Source organism: Falco punctatus, assembly GCF_963210335.1.
Source record: "Falco punctatus genome assembly, chromosome: 7".
NCBI classification, from domain to species: domain Eukaryota; kingdom Metazoa; phylum Chordata; class Aves; order Falconiformes; family Falconidae; genus Falco; species Falco punctatus.
In genome coordinates, this window is record NC_137587.1 from 583656 (window position 1) to 611180 (window position 27525).

Consider the following 27525-nt stretch of genomic DNA (forward strand, 5'->3'; position numbering starts at 1 on the left):
ACTGCTGTGGAATTGTGAGACTGGGGTAGTCTACAGTAGGCATAGTGGAGTGGTGAACACCTGTGCCGTTGGTATCACGAGCTGGGAAGATGCTGCTAGAAATACCTATGCTGGAATAGTCTGTTAGATGAAGAAACCTAAAGGCTGAAGAAAGGTACTGAAAGAAAAGCAAGTAAAAAAGATGAAGAATAGCCATCCTCTGGTCTTGTGGACCCTTGTCTCATTAAGGAATACTGTCATTTTGGAACTCTGCAGCTGCTTGTGATGTGACAGGATGTATTTTACAGCTAAACTGGTGAAGTAATTTACAGCAGTGCTTCTCAAGATGGATGCATGCCACACATACCTACATCTGAATGTAAGTATGACTTTAAAGAGGGCTGGAACAGAGCTACAGGAGGCACAAATCTGCCAGGAATGCAGACAGCCTGCATCACCAGAGCACACATGGCAGAGAAACTGCTGTTTTCAAATTGTTACTCACCCAGGTGGGAGAAAGTTGGAATCATTCACGTGACGGATCAACATAGTACCTTGGTGCCCGGTATCATATTATACTTTTTTATGGGAAGTGGTGGAAAATTGGAAGAAGAGACTGTGGGATCTGATCTATGTTCGATGGAGCTGTTGTTTGGAAAACTGCACTAAAACTTTGTTTCCCTGGGAATGCAGAGAAACTAGCAGTGTATGCCTTGTTCATGCACTGGCATTGCAGCGTGCTGTATTGCATGCAGCTGTTCTATAATACACACCTGTACATGAAGCACAGGAGCACAACTTGGGAAGCACTGAACTGAAGTCAAGCCAACAGAGTGACAATCAGTAAAACACTCACAGAGTGAGGACATCAGTCTTGATTTTTTTCAAAAGCAAAGCTACAATGTGACAGCTCTAAATGGTTGTTCTAGCATGTCCCTGTTAGCCCCAGGGCAGGGTGCTGCTTGTGGTCTTCCATTGCCCGAGGCTGTGATGGAAACCTCTCTGTAGGTGGGACATCATGGCATAGCTGCAGTCTTGTTTTGTTAAAGGAATCATAATAGATTTTAAGTAAACAGAATAACAGAACTTCTGTCCTTTGCTTCACATATGCATAGCTGCTAGTTTCTTTGTATAACTAGACCCTAGTACATCATGTTACCGTTGTCACAGTTGCTATTTAAATGCATTTCTTTTGTTTAATCTGTTACCAGAATTAAGTAAAATAGCAAATCCTCCTGGGAGCAGTAGAACTAGCCAGGCCTAATCACTGGGGGATTTCTGCTCTCCTTGTTGTCTTTGCTACCCCCATGGGGATGTGCTGGGGCTTCCAGGAAGGCTAGCTCTGGCTGCTGCCTGTTCCTCGGGTAACCGGCTGGTGCAAGCACAGATCTTTATTTCTGTAGCTTCTATGAAGCCACTGATTTATTTTTGTGTGTGTGTGTGTGTGTGTGACTTTGGTAAGTCTTTTGGTGAAACCCGCATCTCTGAGAATTGATTTCCCCGTGCCAGATGGGGAAATTTGGCTAACACATTAGAAAGTCATTACGTGGGAACCAGGTTATCAGATGGCACAAACCGTATAATAGTCATTAAAAAAACCCAACCCACTGCACTTCCTTAATATCTCCTATTTAAGAATCTCAAACTGCTTTGCAAATATTGAATCCATCGGTTTTCACTCAAGCAATGCCATTTGCCTGAGGAAGTGTAGCTGGAGCGGGTCCAGGAGCTGGCAGCACCTTGAGCAATCTCCGGAGATAAATGACTGCAAGAATTGCCCAGTGCTTATGCAGATTCTGCCTTGTAGAGCATATGCTGAGGTGCCCAGGCTCATTCCTAACATGTGAGTGGAGTGATCCACCTTTGCTAATTACCCAGCTGAGAAGAAGGGTTAATTAACTGGGTGGAGAAGTGTATTAATATGGCTACGTGGTTTCTGAAATGTGAACCAGTGTCCTTGCACGGGGTAGTTCTGAGGATGTACCCCTCCATTCAGTTGTTTGCCAATTTTGCAGCTTTTGTTAGGCTTTTTCTCCTTTGAGAGCACTTGGAATAGGTGGATAGATTGCTGAGGGTGATTTTCATGAAAAAGTACTAAGAAAGGAAGAAAACAAAGAATTCTTGAGACACATACAGGAGGGGTAAAAGCAGGAACCCTTTTTAAGATCTCAGCAAAAAAACATTTTAACATAACATCATGTGTTAGGAGACCAAAGAAAGACTTAAAACACACATTGAAATAGTAATTTGTTGTGATAAAGGAGGCCTATTTGAAAATAAGGTCCTTATTGCCCTGTTCTCATAAAATTAAAAAAAAAAAAAATCAGCAACATTACACATATTGTTTTGAATGAGGTTCTTCCAGCTTCTCTCTATCTGCTGTGACATCTACTTTTTGTGCTTGTTTACAGTCATTCTAGGAAGTCTCTGAAGTACTTTAGAAATAGAAGGGTGCTCCTAAATGAGAGGAAATCAGTGGATAAAAATAGCCATTGTCAAAAAGAATGATTTGGAGGGCTCTGCTGTAACCACTTATGCAGGTAGAGATGCTTCTAGGAGTGTGAGGAAATGGCCATGTGTCACAGCCACAGGAAATGTTGATTTATTTATTGGCTTTGTCAGAGCAGGCTTTTGCAAATAGGTCTGAGCAGAGACAGCTTTATGGAATGAACTGGCAGGAAATTGCCTGCCTTAGAAGAAGGAAATCCCATTATCCTCTAATAATAAATAGGAAGAGGTCTTTGCAGCCACAAAATCTAGAGAGACTTGTTTTCTAGAAGTTCATGGCTGAGACATTCGAAAGGACCAAAGGAAGTTAAGCGCTTTCAAACTTAAGGATTTTTTTGAGGGTGGTGCTGTTCTTCATTTTTCCCTAAAGGCAGCCCGTGCCTAATTCTTTACACCCATTGGTGTATCTCAGAGTTGTGATTTACAAAAGCTCAGATTATTGTTACTGTGTTCCCCCTACAATTATGGGGGGGGGGGAAGAGAAACCTGTGGTTTTGAAGCAGAAGGCAAAAGCATGTCTCTTGAGAGTGGTACTTCAGGTTTCTCCCATGAGAGTCAGCAACAACAGATATTCTCCACAGCACCCTTTTCAATGCGATGGGACCTTGTGGGTGGTTACTAAGGGGATTTGACTGGGACTTTGAGTAAGACTGCTGCTGTTTTGACAGCTCCACCATGGTGCTCACCGGTGCATTTACTCCATTCAAGACACTTACTCTAGCTACCTCAGAGCTAAACGCTACAATTTCAAAGCAAGGGGTTTTGCAAGTGTCTCAGACAGTATCAGTTGAAAGGGATTTATCCCTTTCTTTTCTGCTATGATGAGGAATCCAGGCTCTGAGTAACACAGCAAAAAGACAGTGAAATATATATATATTATAACAAGACTTCTTTAAGAGCAGTAGCTTATGTTGCAGATTTTCATCTGCAGAATAGTGAGATGGTTGACACAATTTTTACCAGCTGTATTATTTTGTAGCAGCTGGTTGGTTTGCATGTTTGATGCTTATTCATATTCCAATTTGTACTGTTCTTCTCCAGATAGAATCCTCTCCCTGCTATCTGCTGACTGTAAGGATCATCCGGATGAGAAATCTCCAGCGAGTGGACACCTGTGAGTATCTTTATTCTTGGTGGTCTCTCAGAGTACAGGCAACAAGTTTTCTTTTGTAATTGTATAGCAACCTTTTCCAAGTGTTTCTGAAGTAGCCCGGTGTTTGTGTAAACTAATTGTTATAAACCAAGTCGGTCCTTGCTGCTGTTTTGTTGAGTGTTATTTATGTGCTTTCTGGTTGGTTTTAAGACCTGAATGTGTTTTTGAGGATAAGTACTTTCTCCCAAAGAAAGGAGAGTTTCGGACACGGGTAAATGAAAAAGACTGCATACTGTGCTTTCAAAAGCAAGGGGTAACTTCGCCGTTGGGTTGTAGCACCTTGGAAACTGTGGCTGCAAGGAGCAAACTCTTTCATCACCCCCCCATCTTGGTTCTGACAAAGATGAAATGAACAAGAAAAAGCTTTCTAAAATCATTGCCACCAGGCTAATGCCATTATTAGTTACCCTGAAGTAATGGTCAAAAAATGTGCTGACTGAGAGCTGGATGCCTTGTCCTTCCTGATGCTCTCGTGCAGCTGTGTTGCAGTTGTGCAAGTGGGAGTCACTTGGCAGGAAAGTGGTGGGCAATGAGCAGGAAAGGAAAATGCTGCCGTTTAGTTAAAGGGCGTGGACTATCCACATGTGCAACGAGGAGATGAGTTTCACACAAAATAGACAAGTTAACAGTTTGTCTTGTTTGAATCGGTACAGCTACGTGAGTGCTTGTGAAAGGATGCTGAAACTAGCTCTAGGGTAAGCGTAGAAGGAAAATGGTGTAACCCTCCCATTGCTCTTGAGTCTCCTGTTTCACTGTGAGCAGCAGCAATCAGCAATATAGCCTCTTGCACAGGAAGGGCCAGTGAAAATGTTCTGAAAGATGAAAATCTGCATTTACCATGCAGTACCGTTCCCATCTTATCTGTGGTTGTCACATTTTTTTTTTCTGGAAGGCGTATCAGAGGACTTCCGTGTGTCACAGCTCTGGAGATATACTAGCTGTATCTTAGATCACCTCCCTGCTGGTCCACGGCTGTGGCACGTGTGTGATGATGCAATAACACAGAAAGGTTTCATCAAGGGCTTGTCTCAGATCTTCTGCGTGTCAGGTAGCAAGACAAAATCACAAATAACTAGGTTGTAGGAAGAGATTGTGCAAGCAAAACTGAAGCAATATTTTGCATTAAATACACAGCTGACTAGTTTGCCTACATCTGCTCGTATAATTAAGGACTGCTTGATATGCTTTGTATCTCAGAGTACAGTTAAGATACAAGAATGACGAATCACATCGGTAGAACAGAGTACTTTGCCAGCCAAACAGCCAACAGTCTTTGAAACAATGATCTCTGACGATAAACCTGAAGTTGTGCAGAATTACTTTTAAAACATTTCAAAATCGGTATCGTTACTTCTAGGATCTCCACACATATTCAAATACCTATTTTTGCAGTGTGAAAATTCTTCAAAGCATTACTATCTGCATAGAATTTCCCAGATAAAAAAAAAAGTAACAAACAATCATACTGAGTTAAATCAATGCTCATACAGTTCTCTGAGGGGAATATAATCGGCAAAAGCTTCTGACACTTCAGGAAACGGAGTAACAGAAGGAGCTGTAGGAAGGCACCACCTACAAGAAGAAATTTGAAACAACTTTTACATCCAAAGGGACTAAATATGCTACAGATCTTAAGAGTGGAAGGGAAATTGTTGAGGAGGACGTGGAAGCTATCTCTACAAAAAAGAATAGGAGGGAGAAGGTTCTTTGATCCAAAATAAGATATGGAAGGTGGAAAAGGGCAGGTGAGGGAGAGGGCTAGGGCCCACTGAATATTTTCCAAACAAATTTTTTCATTAGAGGAATACTGTTTTTTTTACTCTGCACAAATGTGTTGATTTCTCCACAACTTTTTAAGGAAAAATTTGATAGAATTAAATTTTTTTTTTCCATTTCTGTGTTAAAATATTAAAAAGCAGAAAGTGAGTAATTAAGATGTCGGTTGACTTATCACGATGCATTATGTAATTTCTTAAGCATTTATGAATTCCAGTTCTTCATTCTGACTCAGACAGAAAAGTAGCAAGATTTTTTTGAACCAAGTACACTTTCAACAACATAAAATGCAGCCTCCACCCGGTTTGAGATAGAGCCAGTGGCTGTAGGGGGACACCTGACAAAACCTGGTGGAGAAGGAAAGAAAAGGAGAAGACAAGAAAAAGCTCCTATTGCAGCCAGATGAGTTTCTGCCTTTCCCCACAAGGTGATGTGCAAGAGCTTGTTCTCCTGATCGACCTGCAGAATCTTCGCCTGCTGCTGAAGTGTCTTCTCCACTTACTGCTGCTATCACTTGTCTTTCTCAAAAGTCTCATATCAAAGGACATCCATTCTTAAAGTCAGTTACCTTTTGCATTAGGCATGGTTTAGCGGTGGACTTGGCAGTCCTGGGATAACAGTTGGACTTGATGATCTTAAAGGTCTTTCCCAACCTAAATGATTCTATGATACCTGATGATTTTATTGCTAAGAACTGTGTAAGAGAGAGTTTCAAGGTGCTGAAGTATTTTGTGTAACCTGCATGAGGAAACATTGCATTCATTACCTTGGCAGACAGTACATCGCATTTTTGGCTGTGGCCATTTGAGATAATAATTTGAGTGCCTTTGAGAAATACAATCAAGTATCCTTCACTAACCTTCTCCCAGTGCGTTTCTGGGAGGAGACAGTCCTTCTCTTCCTGAAGGTGGCAATTAGTTAAGATCCAATGTCTAATTCAGTTAACTCCTTCTGGAAGGAGGCCTCTGACATCTGCTACAACAGGGGTGGTTCTGCAGCTGCTTTTACAACGCTCACCAAGTAAATCACTCGAGGCAAGGCAGAAATGGAGACCTTCTGAGTTGTTCTCAAAAGGTGGAGGAGGCTCCCAGGCCCCTCATCAGACAGCAGCTGGGGGTTATCATGTGTGCATGCACACGTGAGTGCAGGAAAGCTTGTTGGTTGAGGAACTGAAGAAAGTGGCTGACTAGAAGAGGAAATTCTCACCTCTTTTATACATAATAACGTTGCTGTTGTCTGTAACTTATACAAGGAAGAATAGAAAACACCTCCTGTTCTACATCACCTGTCTGTGCTTTTTCCTTCTCGGAAGGGTATCTTGAAAAGAGCTACATTACATCAGGCATTTGTCTTCAAATAACGCATACGTGCTGTTGGTACCATGCAGTAACCTTCGCAGTGTCGTGCAGCACCACGGACTTTGCCACAGTAATAATTGTTTTGTCTCTTTCCCTACCCAGTAAGCGAGGCTGATTGCTACGTGTCCTTGTGGCTGCCAACTGCGACAAGTGAAAAGTCCCGCACTAAAACTGTGAGAAACTCCAACAATCCGGTGTGGAATGAAACCTTCTACTTCAGGATCCAGAGCCAAGTCAAGGTAAGGAGACAAAGTTGTCTGCTTGAAGCAGCCTGAAGACTTTTGCGGATGGTGGGCCCTATCTGTCTCCTGAACCGTGCCCAGGAGTTGTTTAAGAGATGGCACGTGACAAGGGACTGTTCAAATTGTTAAACAGCAGATATGACTGAGTTCCTGTGCCTGTTCAGGAAGGCCAGAAACTGAGCTCGGTATAGATGTTTTGGGGAAACCAGAGAGATTGTGTGGGTCAGTGCAGGATGGGTACAGAATCTGGGAGTTAACTAAGTTGTCGTGTAGGCATAGCCAATGTAAGACTTGCTTTAGAGCAATTAAAATGAAGTAGGGAAGAAGAAATATTGTATTACAGTGTGTTTTTCTTAATTTCTTCATTTTGCGACTCAGGCACATCCCTGACACTCCTTCTTCCGCAGAGCTAATGATGTCCAGACTATAGAAATTATAAAAACCCCCTTTCTTCCTCTTATTCCAGAATGTGCTGGAGCTGACAGTGTATGATGAGGATTTTGCTACTCCAGATGACCATCTCCTCTGTGCACTCTTTGATACCGCTAAACTTCCAATTGAAAGAACAGTGCTCCTGTATTTTAAGCCCAGCCCAGAGGTGAGAGCAAAAAGATAAAGCAATTAAATCAGTGGAGAATTATACAACACTTTCAAAATCTTGGGGTGAGCTTTCTGAATTTGCCATGGATGACATCACAACAATGGGTACATGAATTACTATTCAAAATATATATTACAAAAAGTGGTAAAAAAATCTGGATTTGAGAGCCTGAGCCTCCCCTCTGAATATTTTTATAAATTATTAAAGAGCATATGACTGAAACAGTGCAGTAGGTAGGGGAAGGATCTGACTGTGAGCTATCTCTGAGCCACTCCAAGGCTGCACAGCTGTTGCAGGGTAAATAATCACCTGTAAGGTGTTTTTTTTCCCCCCATGTAATTCATAGCTACTACCCCCTGCCTCTTTGACTGTATCTACTTTCACCCTCAAGGCAAAGTTGAAGTTGCCTCTGTATTCTCAGCACTGTCCTCTGCAGTGACATCTCAGCTAGGGCCTTGCCAGCTGACTTGCCTAGCAGAATTAGTGTGGTCTGGGAGCTCAGAATGACTGATTTATTCTGTTTCTCAGTTTCCCATCTATAAAATGGGAAAAGAGTCTTTATTTCCTTTGAGATTTATGGATGAGATCAGTGAGATACTTTGCATGCAACTCATTGCTGCCATGGGCAGGTTGCTTCTGGTACCCAGACTAGGTCACTCACAGCTAGCTCGTACGTATCTACACTGCCTTACAGGGGGTCGCACATCCGTAACTCTGAATCACTCAATAATACCGCTTTCTGTTTATTGTATTAAAGTGACGGGTGGGAAGTACCTTTAACTTCCAAGCTAATAGTGAGGATAGTAAGTCGTGGCAGGACAGTGCCAGCTACAGTTAGGAGAAAAAGGTAGAATTCAGAAGACAAAGAAAGTTGTAAATTTTCTTTCTGCAGCAGCTGCACACTAAGAGGTAAAAGTACAGGTTGTTTTGATGATACCGTGAAGAGGTTTGAAAGTTTTTGGTTTGAAATGTTGTTTCAGACCTTCCAGTCTGAAATATTTATCACAGGCCACATGTGCATTGAAACCAATTAATTCACTACTGCATACCAGGGACTTGGGTTTAGACCAGAGAGAAAGCATTGTGTAGCTACTTAATTTGATTTCTTGTTCTTGCTTTCAGGCCAAGGAGGAGCTAGAGGTTGAGTTCAAATTGGAGGCTGCGTAAGTGATATACAGTTTATTTAAAACATGCAAAAATCATTACATGCTAAAACAAAGAAGTCATCATGCTTTGTGGGTTTTCTGTAAAACTGCCAGACTTCTGTTACATCATTCCTGCGGTGTCAGACATCTGGCTGATCTCTCCAGCCACCCTGTTCTGTAGTTTAGTTGCTTTCAAAGGCGCACCTCCCAGCATCGTTTCTTCTATCCACAATGTTGGATTTGTTTACCTGGGGACATTTCAGAAGACTTTCTGAGTGTGTGTGCATGCATGTCAATCAGTCTTTCCATGCCTGTTTCAGCTTATGCATTGCACAGACTCCTGGTGATGAACCATCCTGGTTAGGTTTCCAGCATATCTCTGACTCCTTCAGTTTTCCCTTGCAGCACTGTTTTGGTCCCAGTCATTTTGATTTCTTTCTGCCCAACACAGTGACAATGTATTGGAAGCTTTATTGTGGGGCTTTCCTCCAGCACGGTCAGCCTGCCATCCTGAATCGGTATTTTTGTCTCTGTGTTGCCACAAGGTAACTAAGGCATGGCAGAAATGAAGCAACTAGCCTAAGGTCAGGCCTCATATTAGTGTGGAGCTGAGGCCAGAATTCACTCCACACTACCTCCTGACTTTACCTGAATGATCTAGAAAGCTTTTATTCCCCCATGTAATTGGTACCTGCTGCCCTGTGTCCCTTTGATTGTGTTTGCATACCAGCAAATACATAGGACTGGGCTTCCTAATAGAGGTGTGCTGGTGTATTAGCATGGTACCTCTGAAACAGGTGTAGTTTACATGTTACAGTGAGGAGAAGAATTTAGCTACATAACCGCAGATTCCATTTTAGGTGATCATGAGGTCGTACTGCAAAAAAGTACCCATATACAAATCCCACAGCTTTAGAGGCAAGTCCCCTCAGAGCAGTGCTCGGTCCAGGCAAGCATGGAAAGGAGCTTGTTACATACCTGCTGGGGTCCCTCTGGCCACCATTCTTCCAAACGGGGAGAAAGGGTAACACCCTGGGCAAGGATGAGTGGGCATTTGTTTGATATAAAAAACCCTGAAGTCTTTAATTTTGTTTCCCAGTTCTGGTCCCCTTGAAGCTATTGCTACCAATGGAGTGCTGGTGGTACGTATCTTTTTCCCCAAGAAATTTTCTACAAGTGTTTCCTTAATATAAAGGGGAAGTGAGGGTGGGGGTTAGAGAAGCCAGTAGGACAGTTCTTTCTCTTTCTTCTCTCTTTCCTATTTAGATACTTTGAGAATGGGATATTTTATTGCACTGTTCATTGGTGATATCCCATTATTTACCATTTGTCCTGTGTTTCAATACACCACACCCAGAGCTTTCCTCTGGTACCAGTATCCCTTCAAAAAATGTACTGCCATCGAGGTGCAATGGCAAAAAGACTGTGAAGCCACTTGCTGATAGTCTACCCAGCCCTTTCCTCCCCTGGGAGATGAGCCATGCCTGGTGGGTAACCTCAGCACTAAGTATTGACCTATCATAATTACTTTATGTGAAGGAAGAGTGAGTACCATAAAACTTAACCCAACATATTAATAGCAATGTTTCTTCAGAAAACCGTTTCTACTACTTAGATACATTGCTGAGAGATGAAGAGTTTCATTTATGTTTTTCCCAGTTTCATCCTTCGTATCTATGCTACTATTCTGAAAAGACTCGTGGCTGTCTTCCTCGTACTGTGCCCAGTCATATGTCATTGTCACTGAAGGATGCTTTACAACTCCTCCAAAGCTTTTCTTTTTTCTTAGTTGGTGACTATTGAGCAAAAGCCTAGAAATGCCAGGGAATTGGGCACTTCAAGTAACTAGACATGTCCAAAAGAGGAGTGATTCACAGTTCCCTGTACGAGGTTGGGATGTGATGATCTTTCTCACAAATTCTTGTTCTCTGTCTTTTACAGTGTCGTGAACTATGCTGCTTGGAAGTTGAAGTGGCAGAGAAGATGCAGCAAAAATCAAGTGAGGTTATTGCTTGTTATCTATTTACCAATAACTGCATGCTTACTGATGAGCGGGTGCCCCTTTTAATACAATGGATTACATAGTATTTGCAATATTCAGTGCAATTAATACCAGGTAAACACATTAGGTTGTTACAAACATCAATGACTGCATCTTGCAATCCCTTAGGTATATGTAAATAAGGTCTGTTAGATCTGCATTAAAGCTACACAAAGCTGTGGTCCAACATCTCCAGCTCTGCCTGCTGTACCCCACTTGTAATCAAGACTGCACAATTTTCTGGTAAAATCATTGTGATATTTCTTGCAACTTTTGCTTTGCTTTTTTAGAGAAAGAGCTTTCCCTCACTGTGAAGGGCTCCTTTGAGGGGACACAGGATATCACTCTGGGCCCTGATGGAGTGGTCAGCCCGTCAGGCCCCACTAAGTTCCACTATATCAAGTATGCGGAGCCAACGCTGGATGTCATGTTGCCAAAGAAGAGGCACTACCACCCTGTATGTTGGAAGTGGCCTTAATGATGAGCTGATCATGAGTGTCTCTCTAGACTAGAGAGTGGGAGGAGGGGGAGAGGGCAAACCCATTTACTGTTTTTGTCCTAAAGCATGTTGTTTTCCTAGTGGACCTGTAAGTACAGTACAGAGACGGGCTCCCCAGTTGTGATGCTGAATTCACTGCCTATGGGAAGGAAAATGACCATTGCAGAGGTAAGCATCACTTCTAGCTGTTAGGAATAAAAGGTCACTTAAGTAGAAACTAATCCCCATAATATTGGCCCAGGTGGCTGCGAAGAGGATCAGAAATGTTCTGATTTTATCTCAGAACTTAAAAAAAACAGGAGCTTTGTTTCTTCAGCCGTTTTCTCCACAGAAGCAGGTTGTCCCTTCATTAATCTCCATTATGTGCCAGTATTGGATACAGAGACGAACAAGGATGTCAGAAAATGTGGTGATTCCTTCAGTACCTCTCTCCCTGTTTACCCAAAGACTCACTGACCCCTCCCTTGCTTAGAGTTCAAACTAAAATTGCTCCTCAGACACAAGCTGGGGGAAAAGTCGATAAACCTCCCTTTAGTAAGCCATGTACTTCAAAGGACTGTATATTAAAATATATTGAAAATATTAGACATAGCGTATAGATTTTAAAAAAATCAGTGAGTCTATTGCTTGAAGTAGATGTATGTGATGTATAATTTTGAATGAAATTAATAGAAGAAAAAGAGCCTTACTATAAAAAAATGTTTCTGCTACAGATTTCCAGATTACTAGCGACAACCTGTCCCAATATTAGTTACGTTGTGAAAGAAGTACGAGAGATCAGACTTTAGGGCCATTAAAATATCCTGTCTGAACAGGGCACTTTTTGTCAGTTAACAAGAAGGTTGCAATAACAATTTTAAGACAGGATGAAGTCTTGGAAGTCTCTTCACTGTGAGACTGTGGCCAGGATGTCAAATATCTGCTGTGTATTAGAGCATAAAGAACGGGAAATGTACAAGAAATGGTGTTTCAGGATGCTGCAGAAGGCTTGTGAATAATACAGGAAATAGGACCTACTGTATGAGTCTCAGGAACCTCCTCTACCAGGACTTAATGGTTTCTGCAGCCTGGAGTCATTTGGAATCTGTAGGTAGGTAGGGATGTTGCACCGAGGATAAGCGAATACTTTTGGAAACATGCCGAGATTTCAGACATTTAATTTTGTAATCGCCAGACCTTGCTGGGGTCTAAGTCAAGCTATGGCCCTCAGGACAGAAAGGGGAAAAAAGAAGAAATTTTGAAATGAAGATAAAAATAATTATAGTACGCATTCTTGTTTTCCAGGAGAAAAGATTTGACTTGAATGTGAGAGCACAAAGCTGGTAAGAGACCTTCTATTCCTAAAGATCTGGGTTATTGATTTTGACATTGTTTTAGCCACATGGAAATGACACAAGCAGGCATTCTTAATCTGAACACAAGAATGTGCTTTGAATAAAACATAAGATACATGCACAGTATATTATACATAATTAGCCTTAGGAAGATTTGGCTTTAATCAGTAAACATTGATAACCATGTATTTATTTTAGCATTATCCCTTTCCTTCTGATGACAGAATGTTATTTTTGATCAATGCCAGTCTCTGAAATTCACGAAAAGAACAAAGGAGACTAAAAAGAACCCAAACAGAATAGGCAGAAGTAAACAGTACACTTGATCGGGAATTGTGAACATTTATTTTTTTCTTAACTGTCAATATTTGGCAGTGATAAACCTTGTATTCTGTTAAGCCCAGTTATACTCTATATTGAGTAGAAACTAAGGTAGTCATTGCGGCTGGTGATTTGACATCTATAGATGTGCTCATTAATTCTCATCAGTAAATATGAAGATGTTTCATGGTATCCGTAGCCATATGTAACACAGAACTGGGCAAACTGGTCTTTATTGCATGTGTCTGACTAGGAAGTAAAAGGGAAAAATAACTTAATTTTGAATTCAAACGGTTTTCTGTCACTCTTTTCAGAAAGGCAAGTGATCAATGACAATGGGAAAACGGGAGTTATTCCAGAACAGGGAAAATACTTCCTGCTTACTTATTTTACTTTTGGTTAACTTCAAAAGCAGTTTGTTTGTACCTTGATTTACAATGGAAACTGGCTTTTGCAGCTCCACCTAACTCAAGTCCCCTTGTGTGTCTTCATTCACAAACACCGTTGTGATCATTTGGCTGATTTTATCCAAATCTGATGGTGGAGCAATCTCATAAATAAATTTCATTACTGCTTTCATTGAAATTATGAACTCGGAGAGAGAAGTTCTGTCACTGAACGAAAAAGCAAAACCCTGCCACTTTACAGTGCCTGGCCAGCCAGGGGGTCCGTGGCTAGCTCTGGCCTGAAGACACCATGCCAGGTCTCTTGCCTGTTGATGTCTTGTAGGCACGGGGCAGGAAGAGACAGGAGGGAGGTTACTGAGTGGAAGAGCACAAATCCCCAGGGTAATAAGCTATAACGGTTGAGTTTTAAGGAGTGACTTACTAAATTTTGAAATCCATGCAAATGAAATCTTCCTCCGAGGAGTATTGTGCTTTACAATTTTTGAGTCAAGGTTGACATGAAATACAACTGCCAGTGCTATCCTGTGAGACAGCTTGTGCAAGTGCAGACAGGTCAGAGCAACTGGGGTGAAATCTTGCCCTACTAAACTGAGTGACCCACCTCCATCCATCCTGGGGCTGGGTGTCACTGAGGTCATCCCCCCCGGCAGGCGGGTGGGTGGGTTTTCTCCTCAGTGATGCTCACTGCTAGAAAGGGATGCCTTTCCACGTGAATTGCTTGAAAGAGAGTTTTCCTTCAGGCTGGAAATACCAACATTTGAAAACTGGGTTTTATGTTAGTCTTAGAATGAGAAAATACCTCGTGAAATGGGAACCAATATGCTCACTTTTTGCACAGGTTTTCTAAACTTGTAATTATTTTGGGTTTAGAATATTAATTTAAATATTTCATTTTATTTGTAAATTCTGTATGTTGTTTCTTTACCAGTTAGTAATAACGGGGTATAATGCCACTGGTTTAGTTTACTAATTGAAGTAAGCTTTCTTACCTGTAAAAGCAGTTAGAATATTCTCTCTTGCTCATGCCACATTGCATCACCCTGTTTGAAGGGAAGGGTGCTGTATGTTATCTTTGATTGAAGTCCTGAGATTGATATGAGTGTGTTAATATGTAAAATCTACCTGTTTTTATCTTAGTAATTGTTCATGCCACCAAGACCTGGACATGCGCTTTGGGTTTGACTTATGCTCAGAAGAGATGGCTTTCCTGGGGAAAAGAAAGAGATACGTAGCAAGTGCCTTGAAAAATGTTTTTCACTTACAACGGGATCTGCTGGATTGTGAAGTATGTGTGTGTTGGGGAGTGTGTGTGTGTGTAGGTCTTGTATTTCTAGTGCCTTCATGTACTCTTCTGGATGAGTGGTCAGCAAAAATGGGCCACACATCTGTTGTGCAAGTGCCAGCTTCTTCCTGTGCCTTAAGTACATTCGCTTCTGCTGCAAATGTACTTTACTGCTTGCAGTTTGTTACTGCAAGAAAAAACTAGTTGCAGTATTTGCATCCTTCATGGCTGTCAATTTTTAATTGGTCAGATTTGAGGTGTGTTCATCCCTACCATCCCATGCTGCAAGTGGCTTGGTTCAGAAATACTGTGTGTATATCAAATACATTACACAACAAAGATTTCTTCCCCTATTCAAATTTTATCATTTTGTGAGAGTTTAGGGTAAACATCTCCGAGTAATTACAATAATCTTCCCTTTCTTGCAGTTTCAAAATTCCTTAAAATAAATAAATAAGTATTTTAAAGTAACTTCACAATACTGAAGAATAACAGCATTTGATGAGGGTAGCTTAACAGCACTGGCTGTGAGCCGAGTGTATTTCTTCATGATGTTGGCATGTGCATTTTCATACAGTAGTAGTAGATATGTGAAATAAGAAAAAAGTGGCAAGGGAGTGGGAAATGTAGAGAAAATACATCTTGCCTCCACAGAAGGGTTTTTTCTTGTTCATCTGTGGCAAGATAGGCAAGAACCCAGGTTTGGTTTCATCTCTGGACCCACGTTTATCCAAGGTGAAGCAGCAGTAGCAGTCATTGCTTGGTTTTGAAGGCTTTCCTTGTGAAAAGGGACCCAGGCTCTGAGATCGGAACCTGGGCTGGGTGTGGTGGCCAGAGCCCATTGCGGTCCAGGATGTGATGCTGAGCGCCTTTGGTGTGAATGTCCCATTCTCCTCTGCCCAACAGGTCCCCGTTGTGGCTATCATCACAACTGGTGGAGGACTGAAGTCAATGACAGGACTATATGGCAGCCTCATGGGACTCAAGAAACTAAATCTCCTGGACTGCGTAACATACATCAGCGGGCTGTCTGGCACCACGTGGTAAGCCAGCCCGTGCAGGAGGTGTGACCAGTCTTTTTGAGGGTGATGCCGCCCCAGACAGGAGCTTCTGAAAGCAGACAAGATCTGGAGATTTCCTTCAAATACTGTAGAACAAGCTGTTTCTCAGTAACAGGCCATTAAATATTAGCTCGATCTGATGCAGCATTTTTTTATTAGCAATTCTTCACTGTGCTTTTTCAACTTCATATTTGCAGCAGTTAAATACATGTATGACAACTACACTTATACGAATGTTTTCTAAAGAAGTAGTTGCTGCGGATGTAACTATGGATGCCTATAGCGTCATGCCTCTTGCGCGCTCTTTCTCTCTCTCCACTGATGTCCCAGTTGTTGTTGTTCCCAGTAACTTCTGAGATTGGCTCTGCTTTCTAACTGGTCATGCAGAGAAGACTGCAGGACAGTGCACACTTACTCCTGCAACCTGTCAGTTTGGGAAAGGACTGGGTCCCCCAGGGCAGCGTTATTCCCTGCTCACAGGACGCACCACTGCCCGACATCTGATGGTCCCATGTGTAGGGATGTTTGATAAAATAGAAGATGGCATTAAAATAAAGCACATGATAACATAAGATTAACACTTAAGCGATACAAAGCCAAGAGACAGCACCTGGTGTGAACTGATTTATATGGTTCTAGAAAACAAGCAAAGAAAATTCATTATTATAACTTTCTACCTAATTTGTGCTTCAGAAATGTACTGATGTTCACACCTGGCAATTTTATCCCTTAAGCTGCTGCCAGTTCTGTTTAGAAAAAAACCCTGAAGAACATAAAAAGAAATACTTTATCCTTCGGGACCATCTTTAAAACAGTCATAGAATGTCTGGAGGCACAAAATTCAAGTTTTTGTTTTGTTTTGTTTTTTTCTTCTCCTTTTAACTTTTTCTGTCTGTACTGTGTTTCTCCAGGACCATGGCCAACTTATACAGAGATGCCTATTGGTCACAGAAGGACCTGGACTCGCATATTGGTGAAGCCCAGAAGCAAGCGACCAAATGCAAGATGGGCTGTTTCTCTATGGATCGCATGAAATACTACAACAAGCAGCTTTGTCAGCGGAAAGAAGAGGGATACAGGACATCATTTATAGATCTTTGGGGGCTCATGATTGAGTACTTACTGAATGATGGGGTATGATGCATATTCTATTTCTTAGAGAGCCATGTATTTTTCTTCAAGTGAATGGAGAGGAATCAGTTTCAGAGAACATGTGTCAAAACCAAGTGAAGTTCTCCACATCAACAAACTCAATTTTTTTCATTTCCTTTAGTAGTCTGCCTAGGGAGAAATGCATCCTGTGTGTTTATAAATTAGGTTGTAGATGCAGCCATTTGAACTCTGGCTGGTATTTAAATAAAAATTGAGGCTATCTTGGGTAGTCTGCCTAAGATGCAGATTATGTATGCAGAAAGAGTTCAAGGTGCAAAGCAGAGTAATCTCAGCAGTGTGAAAACTATCTGGAGCACGTACTAAACAGCTGAAGTGTTTGGTGATTTGCATCCACTGGCAGGTAACTTGATCTGCAGGTACACTGTAGGAAGTGCATATTTTACTTCTGCTGAGAAGGACTGCTTGGGCAACAGCTAGTTTAAGTGACATTAATTTTTACAAGCAATAACAAATTTGCTTTTCTATTATTTGAAGTGGTTTCTACTCCTGCAGTACAGCAGTTCACTCCCTCTTCTCTCTAGCTGGACCACGCTTCAAGGATGTGTGCTTTGGCACTGGGGAAGTGGGGAGGGACAAGTGGTTGAGGATTGAACAAAAGTGTCCTTCGGGTGGGGGCAGAAACGATGCAGTCATTCAGCCATTGATTTGATTTTATTTATTTTTATACAAGTACATGTATAGTATTATATACATGTAAACAGAAAATAAATACATACAGAGAGGAATACTAAATATTAAGCAAAGGTATAAACTGAATAGCTGCGCCTCCTTTAATTTCAGCTAGATGAGGTCCTCATCGCAGTCTAGGCAAGCATCTTTCACTTTGAGCAGTGCTGGCTATTGCTGTGTAACCACGAACCTCTTCCTAATCTGTCAGAAATAGCTGCTCTTAAATTTGTCAGCAGTTCATGAGATTTTATGTTTTTTATAAACCTCTTCAATGAGAATACGCTTTTCCAGAAAGGAAGCTGGGTGGGATGCAAATAATTTGCTACCAAATTCCAGTCCCCTTGTAAGGCTGGACTGACAGCTATCATGGACCAAGAAAGGAAATTCAATGCCAACTTGCTCCTTCAACCCCAGGAGAGCGAGGACTGCTCACTACACTCCTCATCCTAAGTGGTACCTTGCCCCTTCTCCCGCTTGCCAGGGCAGTACTTGCTAGTACGTACAGACATATATGCAGAAGTAGTTTTCCCTGTCCTCATCTTTTTGTGAATCCATGCACAAAGTCAGGCTGGACCCTGGGAGACTGGTCTGTTACTGGCAGGTGGGTGCCTGCAGTGGTCTGTGCAGTGGAGCTGCCATGGCACGTCCTGCACACTGTGGGCAGAGCCACGCAGCTCCTTCAGCACTGGGGCAGTTGAATTCACTATGCCTAGTTTCTGTCTCTTCTGACATAACTGTTTTTTCTTCAAAACCAGAAAGACCCCCACAAACTTTCTGAGCAGCGAGAAGCACTGTGTGATGGCCAGAACCCACTGCCCATCTATGTGTCAGTCAGTGTCCGGGACAGCTACAGCACCCATGATTTCAAAGGTAAGAATGATGTTTTTTGGCCCTGTGTGGCTGAAACTGACATCTGAATTCCTGTGATTCATTTTTCTCTGCTTGGTAGCACTTTGAGAAAACAGTCTTAGTGTGTTAATTGCTTTTTGGAGACATAGCCATCACCTCCAGGCCCTATAGTTTTAATACAGGAGCTTTTTGAGATCAGTGTTTCACTGTCTATAGACATACACAGTTGAGATCCTACCAGAAAGGCCGCTTTTTAAATATTATCTGATCCATATAGAATAAGAAGTATTGGAATTGTCCAGGAATTAAATACTGCTTTTTGTCAGTGCCCAGTTTCAATATGAAGAAGGACAACGTACTTATGATAAAGTTTGGGAAAGCATCCAACCTACTCCCAACTGAATCTTTTCTTTTGCTCATTGTTTTGGTTATTTTTTTCCGTGAGGAGAATCAGCTGGAGGAGGAGAAGAGGCAGAGAGGAATCCAGACCAGATATTTTATGGTTGAGTTAAAAAAAAAAAATAATAATAAAAAAAGAATCACTTCTGAAGGAAAAGGAAATTGTAGACCATGGCCTTTCTGTCCCAGTGTTTGCTCATGCTGCAGTTATATCAAACAACTGCACTTCATTTGGAGAGGATGTCTGAGAAAGTCAAGGGCCAGTTCTATCTTAGTACCACATATAAAAAGTAGACTTGGCCCCTTACAAGAAACTCGTTTTTGAAGAGCTGAGTACCTGTCTTTGTACATAACCACGTTGTTCAAGGGAAGTTAAATTAACTGTATTGAAAACAGTGGAAGTACTTACACCTAGATGAGGGTATGCAAGGGCAGGACGAAACCTTGTGTGTGCTGGAGAGCCCTGGATGCACACAGGGTGTGTAAGAGCTGGAGCCGTGCCAGGCTGGTGGCGTGTGCCTTGTGCCGCTGCCCGCACCACCATGAGCAGCGTGACTGCGTAAGCCAGGCTTTGCAAAGGCAGCGCAGCAAACAGAAGTCAGGCCGATGTATGCCCTGGCCACCCTCTCTGCACCCGGGTGGGAGCCCTCTAACTGTCCCATCGTGGCTGTCTTGCAGAGTGGGTGGAGTTCACCCCCTACGAGGTGGGACTGCTGAAGTACGGCGTGTTCGTTCGCACAGAGCATTTTGGAAGCGAGTTCTTCATGGGACGCTTGCTAAAAAAACTCCCCGAATCCCGGATCTGCTACCTTCAAGGTGATGTATTACGTTGTCCTGGCACAGAGGCACTTTGCAGGGGTGCAACGCTGTTAACCAGAGGGTGGAAGTTTCTGGTCTAACGTATGGAACGCTGCTGTGGTATCGCCTGCCAGGAAGTTTGTGGGGGTAGTTTGTCCAAAAGAATACAGTAAAAAATCCCACACCTTTTTTCAGTTTCTTGTCAATATCTTGGTATGCACAGACTTTTTAATGTTGTGTCTTGTAGATGGCATAGATAAAGCTCCTTAATTCTTTCATTGTAAGGAATAGTTCCCACTTCTTTGGCTATTCTTCTGATTCCCCTCTGAATGCACTCCAACTTAAGAAAATTTTCAGACAGTAGGAAACCTGCAGCTGTGCTTCCACTGTGAGGTTTAAGTTCAGGAGAATCCCACCCACTAAAGCTGCAGGCTGCCCAGGATGAGAAGTAAGACCAGAAGCGAAGGGTCTCCGAATCTCTCTGGCCGGTCCCCGACTTGTATGGATGGGCTGTGTAATAACATCCCTTTAGCAAGGAGTCAGAATCACTGGCAGGTGAACACAGAGCAGTGCGAGATGGATTTCAGTCATCTCTTCTTGTGCTCATGCTGCTTAGAAGCTCCTTGGTTTCAGTAAACGTGCTGTGATGTTAAATAGCCTGTAATCCCAAGGAGTAACTTTAAAATACTACCTTTTGGGTAGGCCCTTTTTACCTGGCCCACTACTGGGAAATTTGTTTTCTGTATGCTGTGTGTGATGTACTGGTTTCTGTGCCCCACTGAAAATTAAGAAGTCCAATTGTGGCAGACTAATTAGAAGACATATTTAAATTTCCAGTGGGAGATGAAATGGTGGCTTTGCGTGTTGTCAACAAAGCCACCAGTGCCCCTGTGCGGAGGCGGAGAGGGACGATCTTGGATGGAGGAAAAAAGCGTGCGGAGGAGCAGGAGCCCACTGCACCCGCGAGCCTTCAGGCAGTGCGGTGTGGGAGCTGCTCTTCCAAGGCGATGGCTGAGGAGCCAGTTCGTCCTGCTGCGAAAGACTTCAGGGTGCGTGAAAGCTGACCAGAGCATATGCAGAAAAAGAGAAGCTGTAGTAAGGAAGACAGGGATGCAAAGGATGTTTTTGTGATGTCTGCGTCATCTGAGCTCTTAATTTGTTTTTTCTGCTTTACTTCTCTCCCATTCTTCTCTCTATACTGTGCAGCAGAGCCGTGGGGTAGGTTAGGTGCAGAATCGATGGCAGCATGACCTGAACCAACGCCACAGAAAGTTAAGAAGAATTAAGAGCCCAAAAGTTTGGAAATATTTGAAGTAGGGCCATTGAGAAATTAATCCTGGAGGTCAAAATAGATGGAAAAAGGCAGTTTCTTGTTAGAATGTGTCCTTGTGTTCACTAATTCCTTTTACAGGTATGTGGAGCAGTATATTTTCTGTGAACCTATTACAAATATGGGGACTCTCCCACAGTTCAGAGGACTTCTGGAAGAGGTGGACACAAGACAGAATAGAAGAAGTTGGTAAGAAATTATTAAACCTTTCATTTCTGGTCACTCGGTCTCCTGGATGCCTTTTTCATCCTGTCAACTACATTGAAACCAACATCATAGGATCATCCTAAGAGATAGTGATTTCCCCTCCCACCGTGAAGACTAAGAGGAAGAGGGTAATCAGGGAAGTGCTGCTGTAATTACTAGACTTACTAAAATCCTACGGATTAAAAGGCTCTGTCCTTAAGAGGGAGTTTTAGTGGGGTCACACCTTTCTCGGGAAGTGTTTTGGCATTGCCCATTCTCACTCAGCCATACAGAACCAAGAACCAGTGGCAGAGAATAAAGTTATTTTTACTGCCTGTGCAGAGAATGAACTCAAATATCAATTGGTTAATCAATATTTCCTGGGGTTTTATTTTATTACTCAGTACAGTAATTACTACATTGGATTCACCCTGGCACAAAGATAAATGAGGCTCAGAGGGTATTTTCTGAAGCAATACAGAAACCATGGTTTTATTGCTAGATCATTTAATATGATAGTAACTATAATTACAGGCATCCTGGAAATAAGGAAATACATCTGTGCAATCATGGAAACCACCAAGTCTCTTCTGCTGTGCCATCAGCCACTTGGTGTGGCAAAGCAGGTTGTGATTTCAAGAAACCACACCTTGTGTAGTTTCTGCTTTTCACCCACATATGCTGCCGTGTAGCCACCCTGAAAATTACCTGTTGTTTTTCACTATGAATGTATGCCCCAGGTTTTCCTGGGATGCTCTCATTCTACTGATTAAGCATATGCTGGTGTAGCTGTGGGTGATTGTAAGGTAGAAGCTGTCATAGTTGCAGTGGACCCCACGGTGCCCTGTTGTTGCCCATCTGAGTGGGAGCATATGCTTTAGCCCCGTTCTCTCTATGCTTGCCTCTGTTTCATGCTCTCTTCCCATGAGGATGTGTAACTGTCTTTCTGACAGGACATTTCTCTGAATGGCTTAGTTCCCTTCGGGTGTCCCTTTCCCAGCACCGAAGACTGCCTCTGACGAACAGTTCACGCCAAAGCTTAAGACCACCAGCAGACCTTTGTCCAGCAGCCACTCTTCTCCTTCAGAATAGTTTTCGTGTGTTTAATGCATCATCCCAGAGCAAGCCCTGAGATCTCCTATGCACCAGGGCAACCAGAAATGAATGTCAGTTAACAAACAGTTCACCGGTTTTTCTCCCCTCCTCTAGATGAAGACCCGGTCTTGCCTACGAGACCCCATGAGTTGAGGACTCGCATGTATACTCCTCCTGGGCCCCTGTCTAGCGCTCTTCGGGGAGCACTGACTGACCGCTTCTCCGTCGCCCAGCACCACAATTTCCTGAAGGGCTACCAGCTGCATAACAACTACCTGGAGAACGAGCACTTCCATCGATGGAAAGGTAATGGAGACTAATATTTAACAGGCATCGTTTTCAGATGGTTCTGGGGTGAGGAAATTTAGGAAAGAACTCTGTCAGGTTTGGCAAGGGAAAAAAAGAAAAAATTTCCTGAAAGAGCATTTCTTTTCTGAACGGAGAGAAGAGATGAAGAGACTAAGACTTCAGTGTCGCCAGGTATTTAAGACTGTTTTTAAATACAAGCATGTGTGTTGTGCTTTAGCTGAGATCTCTGTAGTCCAGACTGAGAGGGGTAGGCTTGCAGCTGACAGAACTGAATTTAAAGTAGCAAAGAGCAGAGCGAACGTGGGAGAAAGCTTAGTTTGGCAAGACTGTTCCTCTAACTTAGGTGCAACTGGGATATCCCCGAAAATACGACCTGTGAGAGAAAGCTGGAAAGGAATGGGGCTTTGTAGCCCAAAGAAGAAGGGTCTGAGGGGGAGGCAGAAATCTGCATGTAAAAGGGCATGGGAATAATTTGTTCTTCAAATCCATGATAGATAAGATGAAACAGTGATTGAAATGAAGAAAGGCAGATTTATGTTAAGTATTAGAAGTAGTTTATGGGCACTAATGAGTATGACAAGTTACTAGAACATATTGCCTGGGATCTCAATATAGAAGATGTTTCAGAACAGGTGGAGTTCTGCAGTCCTTCCCACACCTATTCAACAATCCAGTAATGTGGCAATTAAATTAAACCAGGCCTCTGGGACAGTCAGTTCCACCTTGCGTTTCTTTTTCCAGTCAAAATACCTACAGATCATTTCTTATTTTAAGAAATATTTTTCTTTCAGACACTGTGTTAGACTCGCGTCCCAACCAGCTGATGGAAAATCCCGATCACCTGGGCATGATAGATGCTGGGTTTTTCATCAATACCAGCAGTCCACCACTCTTAAGGCCACAGAGGGAAGTGGATGTCATCATATATTTAAGTTACACTACTGGATCACATACCTCGGTGAGAAGAATCTTGTTACCATGTGTTGTCTCTCCTTTTGCTCGTAAATGTCTAGCCTATAGTGCCTAGAACTTCTGGTTATTTCAGCTGTTCAGTTTTTAACTACTGCATTCCCCCGTGTTTTTCACCGTAGTGATTAATGTTATTCCTATTTCTTCCTGCCACTCCTGGAATCTCTCTTGCTGGTTTATGAACATCTTGAGTTATTCAAGAGGACGTCAGCCTGGTCTCTTCCAGAGTCATGGGAAGAGCCTCTTCAGCTTTATGCTGAATCAAGCAGGTTTCCAGACCTGCACAGGAACATGCATAAGGATGAGGAAATGATTTCTCCTGACTTAAGTTCGGATACAAAAGCGGTGAAGTGGATAGTCAGAGGCAGATCGTTTCTGGGCTGACAAATAAGATGCTACCAGGACAGTTCAGTGACAAGCATTTTCCTGCAGAAACTCCAGTTTCACAGAGATAAGTTGATTAGCGGTCTATAAGGCCATGCAGAAAAGAAGTTTGGGTCGTTATGCCTCAGAAACTGAGGTTAGTTAGAAACTTGCTATGAAGCATCTTGGCCCACTTAAGTGGAATTATTTTTTGTGAATGAGAACAGCTGCGCTACTAATAGTAAGCCATACTACGCATGAGACATACGTGTAAAGACATTTCATTTCAGCCTAGATTAATTTTATGAAGAAAGGTTGCTGCAGATTTAAGGTATTTTGTAGAAACTGTTTCCTGTTTGGTGGCGTCCCCTATTAGATGGTGCATAGTAAATAACACAGTACGTGGTAGGATGTGACAGTGTATTAAACATTTCAGGGAAAAAAAATAGCCTAGTACTTCTAAGTTTCTCAGTAAAATATCAGTCTCAATTACCTGTGCCATAATACCCGCACAGGCAGAGACATAATCGCACGTTCAAACTTTCTTATTTCCTGTCTTCCACGCATGTAATAAGGTACCTTAAATATTTTCTTGCTCTGGTTTTCTTTTCTAGTTAATTCTATGCAATATATTAAGCAGGCTCTTTCATTTACTGAAATTACATGCTTTACCCTAAACCTCTGCCAACTGCTTCCATTTTTTACAAAGCAGTTTCCTGGATGAATTCTGTAACCCTGAAATTGTGTTTACAGCTTGTGAGTAGCATTTTGATTACTATGTGTGGTAGCTATATGTAGAGTAACCCTTGATAAAAAGGAGCTCACCCTATGGATCTGAGCCACTAAACCTTAATACTAGGTAACAATTTGGGGGTTTTAAGACAACCAGGTTGAATTCCGATGCTGACCATTTCTGTGATACTCCAGTCTCTAGATAAGGCATACAAATACTACTCAGAGCAGAATATCCCATTCCCCAAAATTTCTTTGACTGACGAAGATAAGAAAAATCTGAAGGAGTGCTACCTCTTCCAAGATTCAGATTTGCCAGGATGTCCAATCGTGATTTTTCTTCCCCTTGTGAATGATACCTTCCGAGAGTACAAAGCACCGGGTAAGTTACAAGTAGTGGCAAAGCACTGAGCAAAAGACACCGCTACCTGCTTCCCTGACACAGGTAGAGCCTCCTTCTCTGCTACTGGCTATCTTTGCTGACTGGGTTCACGGGGAGCACTTTAACTAATTAAACTTGCTTTCCCATTCTGTGCCAAAGCTACTATGTACATTCATATCATCCTTGCGGCCCTAAGAGGACAGATACAGCCCTCGTCTTCTGGATGGTGCTTACCTTCACCTCTCTCCCATTTGTAACATAAAGCGTTGCTGGCTAATTGTAGAAGTTTTTTCCTGGGAAAAATATACTGTGCTCAGATTATTTTCCCCTGCATGTATTGTTTGTTTTCCAGGGATAGCATTCTACACTTTAGGAGACGTAGTGTCATGTATGAATGGCAGGGTGGGGGCAAGAAACTGGCTTTCAGGCTGAATGCCTGCAATGTCAAAATCGGTGTGTCTCCATTTGGTACGGCGCCAGCCCAGGGGTCGTTTTGCTCACTGTGCTGAGGGCCTGTATTTCTTTCTGCCAGGCTTTGTATTCCACTCCTTTGCTGCCAGTGACTAGGATGCATTTGCTTTGCTCCTTGGTAGCAGGGAGGTAAAGTCTAAAATTCTGCTTTTGTGGAATTTGGGAGACGCAAGAAATGGCAATGTAGAGATGCATCCCGGTGGCAGGCTCCTTGAGGCTGCATTTGGAATTGCAGGAACTTTAGGTTTCCCCTGTTTCTGTTACTCCTTTCTCACTTAAATTCTATTCTGTTACTAGTGACTCCCCTCCCTCAGCTGGAGTTTGTAGAGGTCCCAGCTGTTCAGGGTGAGACCGGCAATGCCTTTTGGAGTGCCTTTTCGGGCTGATATACTTGACTGATCCACGCCTTTAAACGAGGCAGATATTTATGAGTAGGCTGTAGGTGACCATTACAATGCCGTCCCTCACTTCTGCCTTCTGCTCTCATTGCTTCAGGGACATGACCTCCTCTTGACTAGGCATGGGGATACATGACCTGCATTATTTGTGCATTTAAACCCTATGAATTTTCTTCCAGAGAAAAATCCCCGTCTTTGGACTGTGGGGGACAGCTTATCGCTGACTGGGATAAACACCATGTCACAGCAGCAACTTGTCTTTCTCTCCAGGTGTCAAGCGCTGTTGCTCAGAGATGGAGGGAGGACAACTCGATTTGACCAGTCGCTTTTCACCCTACTGCATGTTCTCAGTCAGGTATACTGATGAGAATTACCGTCGGCTGCTGAACCTCAGTGAATACAACATCCTGAACAACTCACAGATGATTATGCAGGCCTTGCAGACAGCGATGCAAAGAAGGCAAAACATGTGCTAATCACCTGCCTGGCTGCCCCTGTCTTCTCAGAGGAGTTTTTTCACACTCTGGGACACAGAAGGGACACAGCTTTTTGAACATGGGCTGTTCTACCCTACTGAAAGAAACTGTCCCTGATGGCTTAGTGGTTTGTTGCATTTTTTTTTCCATTCCCAAGAAGTGGCTTCTAAAGGCAAAGATGTTGCCTGCGTGATTTTTACATATGCTTTGTTCCCTGAATTAAGGTTGGCCGTAGAACAACTCTTTACCTGGAATCCTTGTTAGATTTTAAAAATTAGTGTTGTTTTAAGCCTAACTTACTATAAAGTATGACATATAGGAAAATAATTTTTTACTACCACAATGCTGAAGTAATACAAACCAGCCGACACAGCTACAGGCGTCAGGAAGGGGGGTATAAACTTCTGCTCCCCATGAATCTTCATGGAACACAAGGTGCATCCGCTCCTGGAAAACGAAGAAAACCTGAGACATGATGGAAGCTGGCATTGGATTCCTGGTTTAACTCTGTTTTACAGGTGTCCTGAAGAGCAGTTGCAGAGCCTGGAAATGTAAGAGGGACAAGTGTGTGCACACAGCCAGCCCCCTGAATCACATCCACCCCCTGGGCTCTCTTGGGCTGTGAATGAATCATATGTAGATGGGAAGGAACAACTTAGGAGGAAGTGGTGTAAGATTTTTCACGCAAGAAATTTTGTAACGCAAAAGGTGTAATTTGGGCACATCAAAATTTCCTGTGAATTTGTGTTAGTTTTGATTGTTTTGTATTGAAACAGTATGAAAAAAGTCAACATATTTTATTTGAAGCATTCAAAATAAAACATCCTGGAATATTTTTTTTCCCAGTTGAGTTACTTCTCATGTTAAACTTCCCTTCCTTAAATTAAAAAGCGCTTGAAACAAAAAAAAATTACTTCCATTTTACTCAGTGCAATTTGTTTAAATAGTTTAGGACATAATGCTTATCAACAAAAATGTTTATTTGTTTAGTTCTGCTTGTTCAAACTGTGCAGATAAGCAGGAGTGAGTTAGTGGTCTGCAGCAACTAAGACCATGTTAAAACAAATGAAACAGACCCTCCATGGGATCTAGCACAAACCCACCAACAGCATTTGTTGTGGGTTTGCATTTTTCAAACCTTCTTCACTTTCTCTGTTATGGAAAGTGTCCATAAATGAACTGTTGAAAGTGCTGAGGGTGAGCTCTAGAAATTGTAAAC

The 27525-nt window shown here is 42.4% G+C and overlaps 1 protein-coding gene across 2 annotated transcripts in view; it reads left to right on the plus strand.

Moving 5' to 3' along the window:
• Nucleotides 1-27398, plus strand: part of LOC308066883 (cytosolic phospholipase A2 epsilon-like) — a 33677-nt gene extending 6279 nt beyond the window's left edge. The window contains exons 3-21 of one of the 2 annotated variants that reach the window (XM_080394801.1): nucleotides 3529-3601; nucleotides 6877-7013; nucleotides 7483-7614; nucleotides 8740-8780; nucleotides 9862-9904; nucleotides 10704-10761; nucleotides 11094-11260; nucleotides 11384-11470; nucleotides 12587-12624; nucleotides 14502-14649; nucleotides 15553-15689; nucleotides 16619-16841; nucleotides 18305-18419; nucleotides 19476-19613; nucleotides 21007-21114; nucleotides 22321-22512; nucleotides 23307-23473; nucleotides 24775-24961; nucleotides 26101-27398. In XM_080394801.1, coding sequence (XP_080250927.1) covers nucleotides 3529-3601; nucleotides 6877-7013; nucleotides 7483-7614; nucleotides 8740-8780; nucleotides 9862-9904; nucleotides 10704-10761; nucleotides 11094-11260; nucleotides 11384-11470; nucleotides 12587-12624; nucleotides 14502-14649; nucleotides 15553-15689; nucleotides 16619-16841; nucleotides 18305-18419; nucleotides 19476-19613; nucleotides 21007-21114; nucleotides 22321-22512; nucleotides 23307-23473; nucleotides 24775-24961; nucleotides 26101-26306 — 2397 coding nt within the window. In that variant the 3' untranslated portion in view covers nucleotides 26307-27398. The remainder of the gene's footprint in view (nucleotides 1-3528; nucleotides 3602-6876; nucleotides 7014-7482; nucleotides 7615-8739; nucleotides 8781-9861; nucleotides 9905-10703; nucleotides 10762-11093; nucleotides 11261-11383; nucleotides 11471-12586; nucleotides 12625-14501; nucleotides 14650-15552; nucleotides 15690-16618; nucleotides 16842-18304; nucleotides 18420-19475; nucleotides 19614-21006; nucleotides 21115-22320; nucleotides 22513-23306; nucleotides 23474-24774; nucleotides 24962-26100) is intronic. The other variant, XM_080394802.1, reaches the window with a different exon arrangement.
• Nucleotides 27399-27525: the final 127 nt, after the last annotated feature.